The sequence below is a fragment of the Octopus sinensis genome, linkage group LG16, assembly GCF_006345805.1.
Source record: "Octopus sinensis linkage group LG16, ASM634580v1, whole genome shotgun sequence".
Lineage (NCBI taxonomy): Eukaryota > Metazoa > Mollusca > Cephalopoda > Octopoda > Octopodidae > Octopus > Octopus sinensis.
Window position 1 is genome coordinate 13,784,833 of NC_043012.1, and position 23,238 is coordinate 13,808,070.

General features: G+C 34.4%; 1 protein-coding gene and 1 long non-coding RNA gene across 2 annotated transcripts in view; both read right to left on the minus strand.

Moving 5' to 3' along the window:
• Positions 1-2,100: 2,100 nt before the first annotated feature.
• The window catches only part of LOC118766602, a 25,309-nt gene continuing 4,171 nt past the window's right edge, over positions 2,101-23,238 (minus strand). The window contains exons 2-3 of the long non-coding RNA XR_005002542.1: positions 18,605-18,609; positions 2,101-2,212 (exon numbers count right to left, since the gene is read on the minus strand). This is a non-coding gene — a long non-coding RNA (uncharacterized LOC118766602). The remainder of the gene's footprint in view (positions 2,213-18,604; positions 18,610-23,238) is intronic.
• Positions 12,135-13,512, minus strand: LOC115220611 (acetylcholine receptor subunit alpha-like 2). The gene has a single exon (XM_029790759.2). It carries the CDS (start codon positions 13,491-13,493, stop codon positions 12,303-12,305), a length of 1,191 nt encoding a protein of 396 aa, XP_029646619.2. The 5' UTR covers positions 13,494-13,512; the 3' UTR covers positions 12,135-12,302.

The following is a 23,238-nucleotide window of genomic DNA, read 5'->3' on the forward strand; positions in this document are numbered from 1 at the left end:
CATGCAAGTATTAAAGAGAAGATCTGAAAGGAGTGTTACAGGAAAGTTCAAGCAATCCTAAAATCCGAGTTAAATGCACGCAACAAGGTGTTTGCTATAAATTCTTTAGCAGTTCCTGTTGTTATTTACAATTTCAATGTGTTGAACTAGAATAAGTGCGAAATAAGAAAAAATGGCAGGAAAATCCATAAGCTGCTGACTTGCAATAACACACACTACCCAAAGGCAGACGCAGATCATCTTTATCTAACCAGGGCTGAAGGAGGTCCAGGCTTAATCCAATTTGAAATCTTCTACAAAACCACCACAATTGGACTAGCAAAATATCTTGAAACATCTAACGACTGGATGCCATATCTCGTTGAAAATCATGACAGAGGTAAGAAGCCTCATTCTGTTATGGAGGAGAGCAAAACATTTTCAAGTGAAATTCTGCCTAATATCTAGGTTGAACAGGTTGATGCAAATGTAGTTGCAAAGAAGGTGAAATCAATAGCAAAACAAAATGTGTTTCAACAATTGGCTGATAGGTGGGAACAGAATCATCTGCATGGCAAGTATGCGGCCCGTAGAAAATAAGCTGAACTGGACCAGAAGTACTCCCACCAGTATCTACGGAGCTCAGAGCTAAAGGCAGAGAGTGAAGATCAGAGCTTATTGACCCGGAACTACCAGGCCGATGTTGATGAAAAATGCTGCAGGCCCAAAGTGCCGGTACTGTAACTTTGGGATAGAAACAGTCGACTACCTAATCTCTGGACGTAAGGTTTTAGCACCTATAGAGTACAAATCAAGACAAGATAGTGTTGACCAATATCTACACTGGATAACGTGTCGGCATTATATAATGAAATGCGCTGACAAATGGTACCAGTACCACCCTGAGACTATATCTGAGGGAGAAAATGTAACTATTATTTGGGACATCCCCGTATGTACAGACCGGACATAATATCTTGGCAAAAACATTTGATAAGCTCAGAAATTAAGAAGATTTTCTAATCGAAATCGAAAAGATATGGCATCTCAAGACGGTCACAATACCAGTGGTTGTAGAAGCACTTGCAATGGTCAAAAAGGGAACTGAAAATTATGTAAAAAAGGTTCCTTGGCTTACCATCCATGCAGGAAGTGCAAAATATTGTCTTAACTGGTACGTCACAAGTATTGAGAAGAGAATTATCGCTGTAATTTTTTTCCCTTTTTACCTCTTTAGTTTATTTGTTTACTTTTTTATTTTTTATTTTTCCTTTTTCTCTCGGTCTTTCTTTTTCTCTATCACACGAATTTGTAAATACACAATCTGGTGTGTTTATTTTAATGACATACTAATGTATATAGTGCGTTTCTCTGCTCTAGGCGTGTCAGGAAGATACTCGACAAGAAATGGAAACAGAATTGAAAGATGTTAATGAAAATAATGATGATGATGATGATAAAATAATAATAATAATAATAATAATAATAATAATAATAATAATAATAATAATAATAATAATAAGTATATTCAACTCATGTAGGCAAGGAGGCAAAGGTGAAGTGCTTGCATCCATGTAGTCAACAGATGTTAAGATATGGGATTAAAGCGGCACGAGCTACTACTACTAAGATTAATAAGAATGATGATAGAGTTTGAGGAGAACTTATTTACTTCCTTTTATTTCCTTTACCGTAGATTTGTTTTTCAATATTAAATGAAGTTTTAATCTGGTTTACAGGTTTCGTAGCGGAGTAGTTAGCTGATAGGCCAATCGCTTATCTTCTGCGCTTATAATCGGTTCTGGAAAATGTTGTAAGTTTTGAATTTTGCAGGCGTTTGAATATGCCCTGAGGATGAAAGTTGGATGTTTTGCCTGTTCAAAAATCTAGAAAAAACTAAATAATGTACTTACAACACATTTCTTATCTTGAACCTGCTTAAATTTAAATACCCGGCGGCGTTTAAGAGTGTTCTTGTGATAAAAGAGATGTTTGCATGTTGGAATAATCAAAGAAAAATTTACTGACAGAAATTGTAGATATTTAATTTCTTTTTCTAAAGTTATATGAAAGAGAAATTTTGCTTGTTCAGGCATCAAGGAAAATTATTCAGGCTTCTACATATTACTTCAGAGTAATCCTTGGTTTACCATTTCTGCAAGAAGTGCAAAAGATTGTGTGAACTGGTACATCACACGTATTGAGAAGAACATTGTCGACGTGAGAATGATTACTAACATGCAATGTTAATTTTGTTTTCACATACCTTCGTTTCATTTTGAAAAGAATAATCTCGTATTTAGTGTTTATAGCCTACAAGTTGTAACCCCCTTCAGTCACTACATAGACCATGGGATTGCACCTAGAAAGTTACCCTCCGAGGCAAAAGTCTGGGCAAGGTTGTTTATGGAAGACCAGCAGTCGCCCATGCATACCGGCCTCCCCTCTCCACGCCACCGATGTTATCCGAGGGAAATGCAAAGGCCGATACAGCTTGGCACCAGTGACGTCGCAGCTCATTTATTAACGTGCAAATGGCAGAGCACTCCAAGACACGTGTACTCTTGACGTAGTTCTCGGGGAGATTTAGCGTGACACAGAGTAGGAAAAGACTGGCCCTTTGAAATACAGGTACTACAGAAACAGGAAGAAAGAGCGAGAGAAATTTGTGGTGAAAGAGTCCAGCAGGGTTCACCACCACCCCTTGCCGGAGCATCGTGGAGCTTTAGGTGTTTTCGCTCAATAAACACTCACAATGCCCAGTCTGGGAATCGAAGCTGCGATCCTACGACCGCGAGTCCGCTGCCCTAACAACTGGGCCAATGCGCCTCCACGGCCTACAAGCAAATAGGTACATATTGTACCCAGGCTTTTTATTGTATATTTTACTTATTTGATTTATGTTTGCTGGCCACTTTACCATTGTTTTTAAAGATGATGAACACTTGTTTGAATTTTAAATTGCTCACTAACGTTCTTTTCGAAGTCGTGGTGCCTTCAGCTGAACGACGTTCATTATATCGATGGCTGGACTTTAGGCCTTCCCATTACGGACAACAGGTAGTTGATCTTTAAAATTCATCGGTAAGTATATTAATGTAATAAATTTATGGGTATGCTATTTACATAAATATTACTTAGTACTCTTTACAAAATCATTAGTACTATTCTTTTTCTGGAGCTATTGGCGAATCCCGTTATACTAAAGTACTGAATATGTTTTTTGAAATAGTTTCTGTAGTAAGCCTAGCTGATGAGCTTTAAGTGTTGCTTCAACACAGAAAGAGAAATCAATTGATACTAGGATGTCTATGATCTTATTTGTATTTTACTAACTGTATCTTAGAAGTGGGGCGTTTCGGAGGAATATATATGTTGTATTCTCCGTGCATGTTGACATATAGTGAGAGATGCGTGGTTTTGGAGCGTTTTAACTCCTCTTTCAAGCAAAGCCTTTTCATAGGTCCACTAGGCTGAATGTATTTAGGAACATTTAAACAATTACGGTTTGTCTAGTAAAAACCACCGCTTGGGACAGTGGTAGCTATTCCAGAAGATAGATTTAGTATTATAATTATATAATTTGAAGGTAAATGCCCTAGCAACTACTTCTCGGTAATGGTAGTCTCCCCTTAACTGTAGTATTTCGCATGGTCCTAGTTTACATGTTTGGTTGGTTAATAATGGTATAAGTCGCCTTGGGCCATTTATGGCATTTGCTACTTCTCCATACTTTTTCTTTCTTCTTTTTATTTTCTTCTCTACTTCCTATAACGGCCTGAGCTTGCTCTTGGGTTTTAAATTTAACTGACCAATTATATTGATGGTTGGACTTTAGGCAATCCCATTACGGACAACAGGTGGTTGATCTTTAAAATGTATCAGTAAGTATATTAATGTAATAAATTTATGGGTATGCTATTTACATAAATATTACTTAGTACTCTTTACAAAATCATTAGTACTATTCTTTTTCTAGAGCTATTGGCGAATCCCGTTATACTAAAGTACTGAATATGTTTTTTTATTATCTATACACCCTGATACTCCTAATGAGAGATTAACGCACCAATTAATTTTCTAGTTAAGTTATTTGCTCATCGACTTCAAGCGTTACACTGCAAAATGGTGTGATTCAAGTGTATTAAGCATTTAAATCTCGAGGCCTTCTTTATTCTATGTATTTATCTTCACTATGAGTAAATTCTATGTGCCAGATGAGATGACCTACAGAATATGATGAATATTATTCTCAGAATTTTCTTTGGTAGCGCGCCGACAGAGACTGGAAGCAGAAACCGCTCTTAGAAATGTTAAAGTTGTGTATTTGAAAAAAAATCGATGGTACTCAAATTGATTCGTGATCAATTTTCTCCATTTTCTGTTTAACTTATATATATATATATATATATATATATATATATATCAAAATAAAAACATGTTGCAAAGGATTTAGCGGTACATATGTTTCTGGCCTTTATTAGACGGTTTATAACAATACATAATTGATGCAAATGTGTGTCTATAGCCTTCTTCAGCCGCGTACAATTACTACTTCAAGGAAATGTATTACGTTATAAGTTTTACGTTGGGGATGCAAATCTTCATAGTTGCGTACGACAGAGCGAGGCACCAAAACAAAATCAAAGCGTCCATCCCGTTTTTCACTCGATGTAGCATTCTACATCGAGTGAAAAACGGGATGGACGCTTTGATTTTGTTTTGCTGCCTCGCTCTGTCGTACGCAACTATGAGGATTTGCATCCCCAACGTAAAACTTATAACGTAATACATTTCCTTGAAGTAGTAATTGTACGCGGCTGAAGAAGGCTATAGACACACATTTGCATCAATTATGTATTGTTATAAACCGTCTAATAAAGGCCAGAAACATATGTACCGCTAAATCCTTTGCATCATGTTATATATATATATATATATATATATATATATATATGTGTGTGTGTGTGTGTGTGTAGACGTGGCTGCGTGGTGAGCAGCTTGCTTCCTAATCAAATGTTTTCGGTTTCAGTCCCACTGCGTCGCATCTTGGGGAAGTGTCTTCTAGTAAAGCCTTGTGAGTGGATTTGGTAGACGGAAACTGAAGGAAGACCGTCGTATGTATATGAGAAATTTATCATTATTACAGTTTTTAATGGTTTAGCCCTTAGTTTAGCTCATTAATGTATAGATATTTTAGGTGTTATTGTGAGAGTGCTTCATTTTCCCGTTTTGATTCGTTTTTAAGTGTTAAAATGTTTGGTTCGGCTCTGTTTGTGTCTGCTTCGTGTCAATTTCACTTGTTTGTGTTTTTGTGTTCATTTTGTAACCAGTAATTAGATTTATAATGATGAAACTCTCGGATGTACTTACTGTTTGATTTAGTCTGTTTTGATAAGTTAGGCAATTTACCAATTTATATAGTGATGTATTGTTCTTAATTGCACGTCGCTTTCTATTTTTGAGTATCAATTTAAACGCGGCAAAATCAATATATAAGATGTATAAGTTAATGAAAATTATTATTATTGTTGCTGCTGTTGTTGTGGTTGTTGTTGTTGTTTTTATTGTTCAACATTTGGAAGTTTCAGACAAATTTTTGCATCACCTGCTACACCACCGTTTTTGCTGGGTGGTGTGCAGCATTGTGTGTTCTTTTTTTTGTTGGGAGTATGCAAACTCTTCCCGAAATTGTATTAAGTCGGATGCTTTCTTTCTTTATATTTAAGAGGTGTGATGCAGTTTTTTGTTATATTGGTGTTTGTATTGTGTGTTATGTGCGTAATACATTGGATAAGTGATCTGCTGATGGTAGTTTATTTCATTGGATGTGTACTGCATAGAGAGCATTGTGGTTGTGGTTTGCTTTGTTTAGGGTTTATTAGGTCTTGAGCTGGATGTCGGTTGTTCCCATCAGTACTACTTTGGGGATAGTGTGTAGCGTTGAGCATCCGGGTCCTACGTTTTTGCTCATATGTATTTTATCACGCCCGATGCTTTAATCATTTCTGGTATTGTTATGATCCACATTTTGACTACTTCAATTTCGAGGTCTCTGTGCGGTGACAAATTCTCCATTTCTTTTTGGACAATACTCTGGTCAGACGGGACTGAAATGTGTATCCCAGATGACTGTGACCTGGTCGTAAAATTCTACGTTGTTTGGCACATATTTATACGATTTATTGTTAGTTTTTATGTTGCAGTTTTAGCATACTATCCAGTGGATATGATTACTTACTCGGTCGTGTCTGTACCTACATTCAGATTTGGCAAGCACTGAATATCCAGAGATAATATGGTTAACTGTCCGACCATCCTGGTTGCACATTCTGCATTTAGTATTAGGACTTGTTTTTATTATGTTGCTTTTATAGTTGTTCGTAGTGTGACATTGATTTTGTGCAGTCATTCCGTGTCAGCTTTTAGTTCAGTGCTTTTGAGCCGGTGTTTGCTTTTACTTCTCTTTGATATTGTTTAGATAATGTTTAGAGATTAAAGTGTTTTGGGAAATGCATAGACAATATTTTCTTATTATTTTTCTTCTTCTTCTCCTACATATTTTTCTTTTTGTTCTGCTTCCACCTCCTCCTCATCTTCTAATTATTATTATTATTATTATTATTATTATTATTATTATTATTATTATTATTATTATTATTATATTATTATTATTATTATTATTATTATTATTATTATTACTTTCAGCTTATTTTGCTGCACATGATGGAATGCAGCACAACCATAAATGTGCGGCATGGTGATCTCATATCGAGATAGAGAGCGTATGCCCTTTCAGGCGGGGCCCAATTTGAATCTCTTTAAGTCGAGTAGCCGAAATTCTCATCGTGTGTTGCTGGGTACGATGGGATACATCACAACTACAAGTGTGCGACATGATGATCTCACATCGTATGATCCTCCTGGTGGGAACCGATTTGAATTTTATTTCGGTCGAGTAGTCCATCTCGCCCAAAAGATCCCTGAAAAGGGTTTATTTAAAGATGATGAATGGAACACCCATGATTCCAGAGGTGAATTATTCAAACTCCAAAGAATTCCTCTCAGCACATGGCTATAATTCTTCCCTATTACTCCTGGTCAGGATCAGAGATGTACGCATCATCAGTCACTAAGGAACATGCTGGCCTTTTTGAGATCAAACAACTGACAAGCTAATCTGTGGTGCAGAGCGGAATATTTGTTGTAGCCCATCTCTTATACCAAGAGAAAACATGTATATGATAACACTTCCAATTAGTTAAGATCACGTGCCATGAGAGCCAGTGGCTGGTATTCCATCAGGAAGAATTATATTTATTATTACTAATGCACTGGTATCAACGTGATCTAAAATTACTAAAATTACTTGTCTTGAGCCGACATTTGAAAAATACACGTTACAAACTTTTCGCTTTTCCATTTGAGTTATTCAAAGTTATTCAAATAGTTATCAATAGTTCATTGTTTCCTAACATATTTATTTTTTTTTAATCCTTGTTCGTAAACACCTGACATTTATTCTCTATTATCCAATGCAGAAACAAAAGTTACGCCACATTTTTTATGACTGAAAGCTCTGAATAATTTCGTTTCGTGACGATGATGTACGAAGAACACATATATAAGGAAAAAGGTTGTATTGAAAGAATCATGTTTGTGATTCTTAATATTCTTCGGAATATTGAAAAGTCTTGACGGTTAAAGATATTTTTTATGATTTAATATAATCGCTCATTCTTTGGAAATTTATAAATATATGGCGTTGTAAATGACTGTCATTATTCATAACCTGAATTTTTTCTTAAAACTTGTAACAACCTGCAGCAGAAATATTTACTTCGTTAAGACAAGTGGAAATGTTAATATAGACTAATACACATTTTTGATCAATATCACTTGGAATCCGTATTACAGGCTTTAATCGGCACATACATATAGTCACAGGTCTTAAAATCACAACCTGAGTGAGTGTGTATGTTGCAAGTAATTTTATTAAACCTATTAAACCTACTTCTTTAGAAGTACTGGTTCCGTTACTTAACTCATCTTTCTGGGAAATGTTACCGACAGTTACTTTGATAGACAGCTTTAAAATACCCCTGGACAGATATTTGTTCTCATCTTGTTTGTTATTAACACAACGTTTCGGCTGATATACCCCCCAGCCTTCACCAGGTGTCTTGGGGAATTTTTGAACCTGGGTTCTCATTCCTATGGTATTTTTCGATATGACCTTGTGGTTAAGATCGTGGGCTATAAAACCCAATATTCCGAGTTCGATTCTAGGCAGTGACCTGTATAATAATAATTAAAAAAGGGGAAGAAGAAGAACAACAACAACAACAACAAAAAAAAAACAAACAAAAAGAATTATTACCATTACTTTTATTATAGCAGCGAAAAATACCTTAGGAATGTGGAATTTCTCCAAGACACCTGATGAAGGTATATCAGCCAAAACGTGTTAACAACAAACAAGATGAGGACAAATATCCGTCATGTGTAAATAACGTACATAATTCCTCATACCTTAAATATAGAACTGTAATCCATCTTCCGTCTTTCATTTGCCATATATATATATATAATATATATATATATATGTGTGTGTGTGTGTGTGTGTGTGTGTGTGTGTGTGTATGTGAGTGTGTGTGTGTGTGTGTGTATGTGTGTGTGTTTAATTAATCCAAACAAGGAAGAACAAACAAGAAACAACAAGAACGCGAGGACGTGGTACAAGTACTCTATTATCAGACGCTCACTATTTTTTACGGTTTTATTCTTGTACGTTTGTCATGAAACAGCAACAAAAAATTGAATATAAAAACATATAATGTAATTGAGATGCCAACTATTTTAGCATTGGTTTCAACAACTAATATTCTAGACATTCATCGCATTTTTAACGATTCTAATAGAGATGAAAGCGTTACTCTTTTACTCTTTTACGTTTTTCAGTCATGTGACTGTGGCCATGTTGGAGCACCGCCTTTAGTCGAGCAAATCGACCCCAGGACATATTCTTTGTAAGCCTGGTACTTAGTCTATCGGTCTCTTTTGCCGAACCGTTAAGTTACGGAGACGTAAACTCACCAGCATCGGTTGTCAAGCGATGTTGGGAGGGGGAGGGCAAACGCAGACACACAAACACATACATACATACATATATATATATATATATATATATATATATATACATATTCACGACGGGCTTCTTTCAGTTTCCGTCTACCAAAACCATCCACAAGGCTTTGGTCGGCCCGAGGCTATAGTAGAAGACACTTGCCCAAGGTGCTATGCAATGGGACTGAACCCGGAACCATGTGGTTCGTAAGCAAGCTACGTACCACACAGCCACTCCTACACCTATAGGTAATATTTGATGAATTATGGTGTCAAAATTTAGCACAAGGTTAGTAATTTGAGGGCACTGAGCTAAATTGTTTACATAGACTACAGTGCTCAACTGATATATTAATTTCATCGACCCCTAATGGGTGAATGTGGACCATGGGGTAATTTGAACTCAGAACGTGAAAACAGGAAAACAGCCGATGAGCATTTGGCCTGGCGTGCTAATGATTCTGTCCAATCGCCGCCTTGCATCAGCATCAGCAATATAATCGAGATTTTATAAAACAAAACTAAAAGACATATTTGATTTTGAATACTTTATTCACTCAATATAATATTATTGGAAAAAAATGAAGAAATATTTCATAGTAACATGGAATATGTATATTAATATATTTATATATATGTGAGCACACACTAAACATTTTCTTGTGTTAGTTTTAAACGTACATTACAGATTTTCATTGTGCTATGAACTATGATACATTTCAGAAAAGTTCGCATAACGATCGTCAATATATCAGATTGAATATATTACAAAAACGTCCACACTAAATATGAGAGAATGGGATATTCCTCATGGTGTTATTGTGGTGGAGATTTGTAGCTTTTTGATATTTAAGATGTGTATCTTTCATTAATAAATCTCAATGAATGAACTAGATCTCGATTGCAGCAGAACACTAAGTCTTCGGAATTTAACATTGCTTTTATTATAATATGCAAAAAGAGGCATCGAAACTTTGATTTCTTAAGGTGCATTTTTTATCGTTTGTTTTTGGCTCAGAATGGAAGTCAGTAAGTTGATGGGTTCAACAGTGTGTTTGTGCATCAACTTAAGTATTGTATTCATCTGAATCTAAATTTTATATATATATATATAATATAAATCAGAGATAAATCCATTATTATGAAACTCAAACAGTGACAGACATAAACAAAAACATAAAAAACAAATAATATATATTTTTATAAAATATATAACTAGATCTCAAAATGTTTAAAAATGAATGATCAATATATAATAAGTAAAAAAATCTACGTACGTTTCATGGCTACAATTAAATTCGAATTACAATTAAGTTTAAATTCAATTGAAATAAATTCGATTTAAAATTATATAGTCAATCTTCAGGTTAATGTTAATAGCTAAATATATAACCAAATAGAGTTAAACAATATTTATTTAAAAAATAAATGAAATAATAATTTATTTTTTATAGAAAAAACTCCATTAACTAAATTTGAAACTTAAAACATTAGGATTATTTCCTGCAACACATTTATTATGTTAAAATTTTATTTTTTAAGTTAAGAATATATATAGAAATATGTATTTATCTTTGAAAATATAATTTGATTTGAAACACATAATCAACCATCGAATATCTTTAACTCAGTTATACTCCAATATTTAACTACGAAATTATTTAACAAAATAATCACTATTAATATTTTTAGATTTAAGTAAACATCTAATAATTATAAAATAATAAATACATAAAAATAAGTATCTAAATTATAATCAACAAATATAATAATTAAAAATCTGAACTTTTTCTATCAATAAATATATAAACATATAACCAAAAATAAATAAATTAGTCCATTATTGATTACATAAATATTGTAAATATCTATAGAATATATTTATGAATTACAATTTAAAAATTAAAAAATCACATTAAAAACGTATAACCTATCTTTAAAAAAAACTTATAACTATTATCATCACTATTATCATCATTATCAAAACATCTATATACCACAGTGACTAACTAATGTCTCAAACGTTACGTTCAGGTATAACAATTATATACTAATAATAATTAAATAAATGTACATATCTAAATTATCATTAACAAGTAAAATTATTATAAGTTCAAATTTAACAATCAATAGTTATATAGAATACAATAAAATTTCTTAAATAAAATATTATTATATGTAATATATATATGGAGAAAGTATATATACATAAACAAACGTCAATATATATCTGTGTGCGAGTTGCTGTTTTGTTTGTGTGTGTGTGTGAGCGCGTGTGTACGTAATAATTAGGTATGCATGTATGAATAAACAATTGTGTATACATTCTTTTTGAAATGTATATATTTACAAGCAGTTATATGTACGAGTGCATGAGTATAGCGATATACACAACGTTTTGAACTGTGTATATATGATTATATTATTATATGTACATGTATTTGAACTCGTATTTATAATTTTTGACACAAAAATATATTTGCTCTTCACTCCTACATATTCGACAGAATTTCGAAGAATTTCGTTGTAATATGTTCGCTCACAAGACTCACTGCTCATCATATAAACATTTGAAGGCACCAATCAGAAGTGCAATAGAAAGGATTTGAAACTGAGAATACAAATCTGTGAAGGGAAATCGTTAATAATATGGTCATACTTGTTCCTGTAATTTTCAATTTCAAATATTCAATGTTTCTTCGGCAAGAAATTGTGCATTTTAAAACATCTTGATGAGCTTTCCTTTCTCTTAAGTTTACACCGCAGTAAGCAAATAAGTACTAAATATTGCGAATTACTCATGTCTATTTATGTTGCAGTAGCTGACAGGAAATGTTGTTCAAGTTTCAATTATCGTTTGTCAGATGGTGACACAATAATACACCGTCGCACATACACACATATATTCGACGGAGTTCTGCAGTGTCAATTATATACTTGCACTTTTATTATCTGTATTACTTAAGTGGGGAAAATACAGGACAGGGCATCTTACAAAGTTTTCCTCATTGAAAATAAATAATATTTAACAGTGCTTAGTGCTTCAAGCAATACTGAGAAATTTCTACATATATTTGCTCCCCAGCAAAACAAAATATAATATTCACTGCGGATCTAATATATGCTGGAGTTCGAAAAAGAACAGTACTACTATTTTTTTATAAAGATATGAAGAAAGAGTAACAAATATTATTTTCTTACTCCATTGGAGAAAACAACAAAGACGTGAATGATATTGAAATTATTACCAAGACTGCAATAATAAGTTTTAAAAATATCGCATCCAGTTGTGTATAGTCAATAATGAAATTTCTCTTTTTCTTACACGGGAGACCACCTTTCATTAAAATTTCGGAATGGTCCGTAGAAATAATTGAAATATCCGCAACTTTGTTTCTCTGTAATTTCTCTCTACTTTCCTCTGTTAATTTCAACTTATTTTCTTGTGATGATTGATTAACATACAGCTTGCTTATAACCACCGATCCAAGTGTGGCGATGCCACTTACCATTGACAACACCATTAAATATAAAATAAGCAGTGAAGGATATTTTGAATTAGCTGGTGTATTCTTATCCATTTGAACAAGATACAAGATATTTGATAAAAATATTGTTGTTGCTAGAGAAACTTTCTCACCTGATTCAGGAGGCAGAATAAATACAAAAACTGTTAAAATAGTCATCATTACTGTCGGAATTAGCATAGCTATGATACCGACTGTGAGTTTACGTCGTAAATATACTGTGCCCACTACGTAAGAACTGTAGGTTTCCTGATCGCTAATACTCATATACCATTTATAATTTTCTTCGTTGGAGTACACATATAACGCAAATGATGTTAAATTTACATCATTACTATCATACGTTGCACTACACAGGCGAATTTCACATTTGTGTTCATCGAATGGATAGCTGTAAGCATTCACTTGACAATAAGTTTGTAGTAATGTAAATGATACCATTGTCAAGAACCCAGTGTAAGAAATGCGAATATCGTCCAAGCTATCTTTATCTTCTGACTGTGTCAATGAATTGCACATTACTAAATTTGGATTCCATAATTTCTTTTTTGGTACAAATATATATGTAATGTTGTTATAGTCCAAAGGGTTCCAGTTAAGATTTTCATCAGTCCAAAATGAAGAAATGATGTAGCGAGCCGTTAGTAAATTATTTACAAAGTCCAAATCATAGAGGGTGTAAAGTGTCGTAAAAATATTTATGTTAACTGTTGTCGACAAATTCATAACGGGTTTTATATCATTGCGATAATTTGACAACAGACTATCTTTCAATAATCTTTCGTCATTGTGCGTAGCATCGGAATTTACGATCGATATAATTGAGCAAAGAGCATAAATAAAACACTCTGTGAGCAACATTTTCTCCTACATTGAACATTTAAATCATCCTAATGTTTTTCTGTAAATGTTTTCATGTGAATATGAAATTGAGGAAATCTCAAAAATTTAGCTCGGATATGATTCTTGCTGAATGAATAATGTTATTGACACAGCATGACACTGTAAAGATAGACAACGAAAGTCCATTTTCCTGTGAAACGATGTTTCGCACAATTCGCAATGTATAAGATTTACTATTTATAGAAAAGTACTGTACGTTAGCAAACATAGGGAAAATATAATTTTGCCATTAGAAATGTTATTCTGATTGATTAGTTCCATAAAAATTCCATAAAAGTTCTATTTAGACATACATTTCTTTGCTTTGACTAGTCATTTTAGCCTATTCATTTATCTTCGCTTAGTTCATTGGATTAAGATCGTGATGCGCTTATGGATATTATTTCACTTCTCAAATATTTTTAATTACCTTGGTAACTTTATATCACACGTTGTAATTCTTTTTTTTCGATTGCTCCAGCGAAAGCCACACTTTCGAATGTTTTGCTTTGATGTAATTCAAGGAAATTGCAGATTGCCGAATAATTTGCAACTGATTAACTGACAGGATGAATCAGGAACCTGAAAAAGTTCAGTGATATGTTATATATTCGAAAACAAAATTTGAGTGAAACAAGTTCAAATGCTAGTTTAATGAGAGGCTGCAAACACATTATTATGACAGAACACATACCGGGGCTGAAAGTCGTAGCGCAAAATTAAATATTAAAGACGAGGGGCTACTTTATAAAACATAAAATTTTCAAATTTAATAAGAAAGTATGAACTTCATCTCATTTATTGACGCTGATATAAATGTTTTTTTCATGATATGCTTTTTAGTTGATGTCAAAAATATTTTGTGCAAAAATATTCCTTTCTGCTCTAGGCACAAGGCCCAAAAGTCTTGGGGAGGTTGCCAATTGATAAGATCAACCCCAGTACACATTTAATTACCCCGAAAGGATGAAAAGCAATGTCGAGCTCGGCGGTGTTTGAACTCGGAATGTAAAAACAGACGAAATACCTATTTCTTTACTAACCACAAGGGGCCAAACACAGAGAGGACAAACAATGACAGACAACGGATTAAGTCGACTATATCAACCCCAGTGCATAGCTGGTACTTATTTAATCGACCCCGAAAGGATGAAAGACAAAGTCAACCTCGGCGGAATTTGAACTCAGAACGTAGCGGCAGACGAAATACGGCTACGCATTTCGCCCGGCGTGCTAACGTTCCTTATTTCTTTATTGCTCACAAGGGGCTAAACATTGAGGGGGACAGACGAAGGGATTAAGTTGATTACCTCGACACCAGTGCGTAACTGGTACTTAATTTACCGACCTCTTTCTCTCTCTCCCTCTCTCTCTCTCTCTATATATATATATATATGTATATATATATATATATATATATATATATATTTCATTTTTCGATTTAGTTTGCAAGATTCTTTATGTGAGTTTGTGTGTTGAAGCATATTCTTTTGTGTCTGGGGAGAGTCATTAATTTTATTGCCTTATAATTTAACACACCTACCCGTAAATCTCCCACTCATTTACTTATTTATACCTATGCAACAGACCACTAAGTAATTTCTAGTTCTGCAGTTAATGTCAACGCTAACCCTAAATAACTTGCAGTTATTGGTGCACATGCTTTTCTCAAAGCGGTACGTTCTACATAGTTATGATTTGATAGTCGCGGCTTTTCCACAATCATTTTGTTGAGTTTAGTCTCTTCCAGAGCTTCTCTAAATCTCCAGGCTAGTTCTTCGTTGGCTGTTGCCTCTACAAGCATCACTCCTTGATATTTGTCTGTTTTATACCCCGTTGCTTTGTCACAAGTTTATGTATTCTATTCCAGTCTTTGCTTCTATATCTAGGGCAGGTAACACTGGTTTTATTACATATAATGCTATCTAACATCCCTAACATCTATCTAACATCTAGCATCCCTGCATATTCGAATCCAATCTTTCTGATCATAGACTTTGTTAGGATAATGAACAACTTGTCCCCACTATGCAAACCCTATGAAACGAAGAAACAAGTACAGTACATATCTCTGGATATGAGAATATAGTCTACAGCATAAGATGCATAGAAGGTGCTTGTAAAGACATGAACATGACATGCAAAGGGGAGACATCTAGGAGTATTGCTGAATGACTAAATGGACATTGGGGGCAATATGACGACCAAATACAGTCCTCCATATTTTACCAACATGCCAAGGACCAACATGGAGGCAAACTGAATTAACTTGACATTCGCATTTTATCCAAGCACCCAGAGTACTCAACCCTCAGACAAATACAGGAGTACATCTTCATAATTGAAACATACGCAGTACTAAACAGGAAATATACGTAGTAGGTAATCATACCCCCATAGTCACAGTATATATTTATATACAGGTAGAATAGAAAGTGGGCTGTTATGTAGATGTATGTATGCATGTATGTGTGTATGTAGATATGTGTATGTATGTGTACATGCACATGTATGTTGGCAAATGGATATGAAATTAAACAGACAGACATACAGACGGATAGGTACATTGGTGATATGAACAGACAAGCACCCGTACACACACACATACACGCACTTACATGCATGCTTACATACGTATTATACATGTACACATAGATACATATATACAGGTGTATGCGCACACACTGACCCACACACATGCGCACAAACAAACAAAAACAACGCTGGTCGGATAACAGATAGGTTCAATAACTATTGAAAAGGTTTCAAGACGCAACGAAAATTTTAGAAAAATAAATAAATGAGTGGAAAGTTTACCGGTGGGTGTGTTAAATTATAAGGCATGAAAAGAGAATGATTCTCCCCAGACACAGCAACATATATATATGTATGTATGTATGTATGTATGTATGTATATATGGGTGTACAGGCGATGGTGCTGTATATATATATATATATATATATATATATATATATATATTTCTTTACTACCCACAAGGGGCTAAACACAGAGAGAACAAACAAGGGCAGTAAACGGATAAAGTCGATTATATCGACCCCTGTGCGTAACTGGTACTTATTTAATCGACCGTAACGGCACGAAATACGGCTACGCATTTCGCCCGGCGTGCTAAATACACACACGCGTATATATCTATTTATATATAAACACATGTATGTATAATTGTATGTGTGAAAATATGCAAATTTGACGGATTTTATATCTGCCTTTTTTAGGGAACAGTTTGATTCGTAAACGTTATAACCGAGAAGTTAAGTGAGATATGAAGGACAGGAAGCCATCTGAATATAGGAAAATAGTTACCTGCTATATCATGATTTACGCCGAGAATCACAAATCCGATGTCCTATATGCTGCTTACTACACTGGGAACAAGTTGAACCCACCATCATTCTTGTGTGTCTCTACTATGACGATGGAATCATACTGCCTCACATCTTTGAATATCCGGTCTTAAGCTCACTTGAGATAACTATGTGAAGTTGCTGGAGACTCTCGTTTAACCTTAGCGAGAGAGAATTGCGACTGCAAACGGGAACGTCTATCTGCAGGATTGATTATCGGAAAATTTCTACGATTTCACCAGCCACAATTTCTCGCCTCCTGGTTCCCCCGATTTTAAACACACAGATTACTATGTGTAGGTAGCTTTTGAGAGAGGCACCAACTGCCTTGTCTGCCATAGAAAGGTGGGGTGTAACCATGATCAAGCAGGTAGTATTCGCAGTGAAACAGTCATGAATTACAACGAGAACAATTTTACGCTGCCTGTGGGAGAGCGAATGAGAACAAGGCCAGTAGCGAATGAACTTAATTATATCGGAAGACCAGTGACCTTCAACACAAACATATGGAACAGGAACGGAAGGTAACAAAATTGGTTCAGATGTTTCAGGCATGATGACAACATCCTCGAAGACAGACGAGGGCCAAATCAATGACAACAAAAAATATGTCCCGCGAATCGATTGAAAGATAGAATCTAGGGCAATGAGGGGAGAAAAAGAAATGAGAGAAGAGAAGAAAGTGAGAAAAAGAGGAACAGAAGAGCGTTTATGAGGGTCAAGAAAATGCTATTCCCCACATATGCATCTTAGCCAGATTCGTCATTTATCAGACTGAAAGTGTAAGGGAGTGTATGGAATGGACTGGAGATGCGCATTATAGACATCGATGTGTATGCCTCTGTATGTGCAGAGAGAGTGGGTACAGAGTGAAGCAGTGCTGACAGATATACACACACACACATATATATATACATATATATATATATATATATATGTGTGTGTGTGTGTGTATATATATATATATATGTATATGTATATATGTATGTGTGTATATATATATGTATGTGTGTATATATATATATGTGTGTGTGTGTGTGTATATATATATATATATATGTATATGTATATACATGTATATATATATATATATATATATATATATTATATATATATATATAGGGAAACATCTATAGATACATATGGTGGCGCATAGAGGATGGATGTTTGTAAAACAGAATCAAGTGTGGAAAACAGCATCCTTCATGTGGTTTCCGGTTTCATTGATGCATTCCTGAAGGTGGTCTTGGAATTTGGCCAAGTCGATTTGGGCGACTTTTAGGCGAATATCTTCATTTAAATCACCTAATGTACGCGACCTATGCCCATACACACGTACTTTGAGCCTTTTTCACAATAAATAATTACATATGGACAAATCAGTAGACCGAGGAGCCAAGGAATGTCATCAAAGCTGGAGATGAGACGTCACCGAAGAGAGGCGAAGAACGTTCATTGATGCTATGGCTGTATGGGCCATCTCCCCATCCTGCTGAAACCACACACGTCGAATAGGCATATGTTTTCGGCGTAATTCATGCACAAAAACCTGTCCATATCACGCGTTCCACATTTTCTGTGGTCCGTACCGTCTGTGGAGCTGCCCCTCTCCCGGTTTCCTGTTCATCAGTGTTCCTCATGTACGAAAAGCATTCAGCCAACGTTAGATTGTGTTATGGGTGCGAAGAGGCTGATTTCGGTGAATGCAGAAGTAGCGCCGAAACTCACTCTGAACTGCTGTGAAATACTTGCTATTCTTCATGTAACTGTTGTAGGCAAATACTCGATGCTCTATCGTCCACACCGCCATGGCTTCACCTGGAAAGAAAAGAAAATGCCAAGACACCATGGACAGAATGGTACCTCTCGGACACATGTGCCTCCCGCTGGGGCTGAGTAAAAAGCCGTGTCAAAAAGGTCCGTCCTCTCTGCCTACCCTATATATACGTATATATATAAATGCATACCTGCTCTCTATATGTGTATATACATAGAAACACAAACACACACAAGCACACACACACGCACAAACACACACACACAGACACATACACATATATATATATACATACATAGACACAGACATATAGGCTGACACTCAGTATAAGTACGTATACAGATAGATTGGTGGAAATATTCATTCGTATAAATTCATGCACAGCTATAAAGAAAACCTGCATTCAAAAATTTTCGTTATTATAAATAGGATGTTTATATGATAAATTGGTTACAGTGCAGGTAAACTAGTCAACCAGAAAGGCGATTTTTACCAAGTAATTTGACTTGGGAAAAATAGCAGAAATGTACAAGAAATAGAAAACCAACTTGAATGATTACTATACCTTTTTATATTTCAGATATTATCGAAGAGTAAAATAAGAAATGACATTTTGATATTCAACATATTTTGGATCCATTTAATCATTCGTTCACACTTGTTAAATAGTAACTACGCGCCGAGTGATATTCAATATTAGGAGGTTTACATTATAGATAACTATATATATACGTAAATATATATATGTATATATATGTGTGTGTATATATATGTGTGTGTGTGTGTGCAAATATATGTGCATATATTTATACATACATACATACTCATATTCACACACACACACACACACACACAAACACACACACACACACACACACAAACACACACACACACACACACACACACACAAGTGCATCTGCGTATGTGCGTGTGCGCGTGTTTATGTTTCTGTGTGTATGTAACACCCGAATGCCATTATGAAAGTATATCTCTTGTTCAGTGAAAGACATTCGTATAGAAATTCGAACAATACATATGTAAATACATATATATATGCACACACACATACACACATCCATCCATCCATACATACATATGCATGTGTCCCACCACACACACACACATATATATATAGATAGATAGATAGATAGATATGCCCATTCGTTATCTATACACAAATGCATATAGAAATATACACACGAGGATGGCGTTAGAGAAGAAAATAGCACATTTAACGCATTTAATAGGAAAAGACTTTGCCTGAATGTGGGAAAAGTAAATACATTGAAAACCAATTCGTGTAAATAATAGATGAATATCAGGTACTCCTAAGGGACAATCGAGATACATTATGAAAAACCTTGCTTCTCATTGTATACATGTGTCTTACCGATACTGAGTGAAAGATACGTCATTACCATCACTTAATATCAATAATACACATACATACTTATATACATATACATACATACACACACTATATAGATTTATATATATATAAATATATGTATATATATATATATATATATATATATATATATATATATATATATATACATATATATGCACACACATATATATATACATACATATATATATATATATTATATATATATATATATATATATATTTATATATTATATCAAATTAGAGACAAAACCACTATTATGCAAATCAAACAAAGCAAGACTTAAGCAATACATAAAATAACTTATATAAATTAAAATTTAACATATGAATAACCACTACGATCGTTTCGTGTCAGCACATCTTAGACATTCTTCAGGTTGTTTGAAAACCTAAATATATTCCCTAATATTTATTATTATTATATATATATATATATACACAGATATGTATGTATGTATATATATATGTGTGCATATATATATTATATATATATATATATATATATATATATATATATATATATATATATATATATTATAGCAATTAAGGACAACTACTTAATAAGGAAAACTTAACAAGAAATTGTCAGGTAGATAGCGTAAAAACCTCATAAGAGAAAAAATTTCGAAAATAATTATTTCTTATTGAACATATTAATTTATATATAGAGGGCATTATACATACATGCCAGGAGGCATTGTATATACAGCCAAACGCTAAGAGGGACAATCAGTCATTTCTACCAAAAATATTACTAATCCCACCGAATGCAATTTTTCAAAGTAAGACATTTAAAAATATAGACCTGTATCACAGTGATTTCATACTTACGTAATCATCAGCAGGCCTGAATGTATTATAAATAAACAACGACCCTGCCTCGCTTAAGCCGATCAGCTAACTGATCAACATCAACGAAGCACATGGGTGAGTTTATATATATTACATCCGGGTAAATGGTAAACTTTTACGAATTGCATTTCGGGAGAGGAAAAGTTTTTTCGGAATAAAAATTTAGCAATTAAGGACAACTACTTAATAAGGAAAACTTAACAAGAAATTGTCAGGTAGATAGCGTGAAAACCTCATAAGAGAATAAATTTCGAAAATAATTATTTCTTATTGAACATATTAATTTATATATAGAGGGCATTATACATACATGCCAGGAGGCATTGTATATACATGCCAAACGCTAAGATTGTCCCTCTTAGCGTTTGGCATGTATATACAATGCCTCCTGGCATGTATGTATAATGCCCTCTATATATATAATATATATATATAATATATACATACATCTATATATATGCGCAGGAGTAGGGGAAGAAGTTTACTTTCCAACGGCCTCGTTCCTGGTTCAGTCCTGCTGTCTGGCACTTTGGGCAAGTGTCTTCAACTATAGCCTTGGGCCAACCTAAGTTTGGTAGACGGAAACTGAAAGGATTATGCGTTTGGGTCTCTGCGTCGCCATCACATGACAACCGTCCTCATAACTTAGTGGTTCAGCAAAAGTGTCCGATATTATATGTACTAGGTTTACAAAGAATAAGTTCTTTGGTCGATTTATCCGACTAAAGATGGTACTCCATGGTGGTTGCAGTCAAATGACTCAAACAAGTTAAAGAAAAAATATATATATATATAAATATATATATATATATATCACGTGATCACGTGACCGACGTGACCATCAGAAGTTACACATCGCTGGACACAATGTGTTCGCGATTTATCCGACTAAAGATGGTACTCCATGGTGGTTGCAGTCAAATGACTCAAACAAGTTAAAGAATATATATATATATATATATATCACGTGATCACGTGACCGACGTGACCATCAGAAGTTACACATCGCTGGACACAATGTGCTCGCATTGTTTTAACCTTTGAATGACGCCACCCCGCTGGCTAAGCGATCAGGCCAACCGAAGAAAGAGTGGAGAAAGAGTACAGCAGGGAAACCACCCCCTGCCGGAGCCTTGTGGAGCCTTTAGGGTTTTCGCTCAATAAACACTTACAATGCCCGGTCTGGGAATCGAAACCGCGATCCTACGACCGCGAGTCCGCTACCCTAACCACTTGGCCATTGCGCCTCCACATATATATATATATATATATATATATATATATATATATATTATAATATATATATATATATATATATTATATATATATCTATATAATATATATATATATATATATATATATATATATATATATATATATATATATATATATATCAACAATCAAGGAACGGCCATAATAGGCCATTCACCCACTAGAAATAACAGCCAAAGCTTCAACCGCAAATAAAAGTCAATTCCGTAAACAGGAGAAAATTTAAAAAAACATTTACCCTGTAATTTCTTATACGATGCACCGTTTCGTCTGCTGTTAATGGTAAACTAACCTGATTAAATTAAATCAAGCAATCTTCCATAGGCCCTCAGATTCTTCAGTAAGAAATAGCCACAAGTCGGAACAGATATTTTCACGAGGCAATTCCGACCCTGCCAAATTAATATCTGACCTAAAATTTTCAAATCATCGCACTCGCGCGCCAAATTTATCGGCAGCAAATAAATATAAGCCGTCGATTCCATAAACGGAATTAACCAGAAAATTCATAATTAATCAATATAGGGTGGCAAAGAATTACAGGGTAAATGGCCGTTCCTTGATTGTTGATGTTGAACTTAAAAATGGTCTATGACTATTTAATTTTTCCCACTAGGCCGCTGGTGGCAAAAAAATTCTACAAAATTTCTTTGCCACCCTATATTGATTAATTATGAATTTTCTGGTTAATTCCGTAATGGAATCGACGGCTTATATTTATTTGCTGCCGATAAATTTGGCGCGAGTGCGATGATTTGAAAATTTTAGGTCAGATATTAACTTGGCAGGGTCGGAAATGCCTCGTGAAAATATCTGTTCCGACTTGTGGCTATTTCTTACTGAAGAATCTGAGGGCTATGGAAGATTGGCTTGATTTAATTTAATCAGGTTAGTTTACCATTAAACAGCAGACGAAACGGTGCATCGTATAAGAAATTACAGGGTAAATGTTTTTTAAATTTTCTCCTATTTACGGAATTGACTTTTATTTGCGGTTGAAGCTTTGGCTGTTATTTCTAGTGGGTGAATGGCCTATTATGGCCGTTC

Excerpts from the sequence above, each read along its gene's own strand:
- LOC115220611 (XM_029790759.2), bottom strand. The coding sequence starts at position 13,493 with ATGTTGCTCACAGAGTGTTTTATTTATGCTCTTTGCTCAATTATATCG.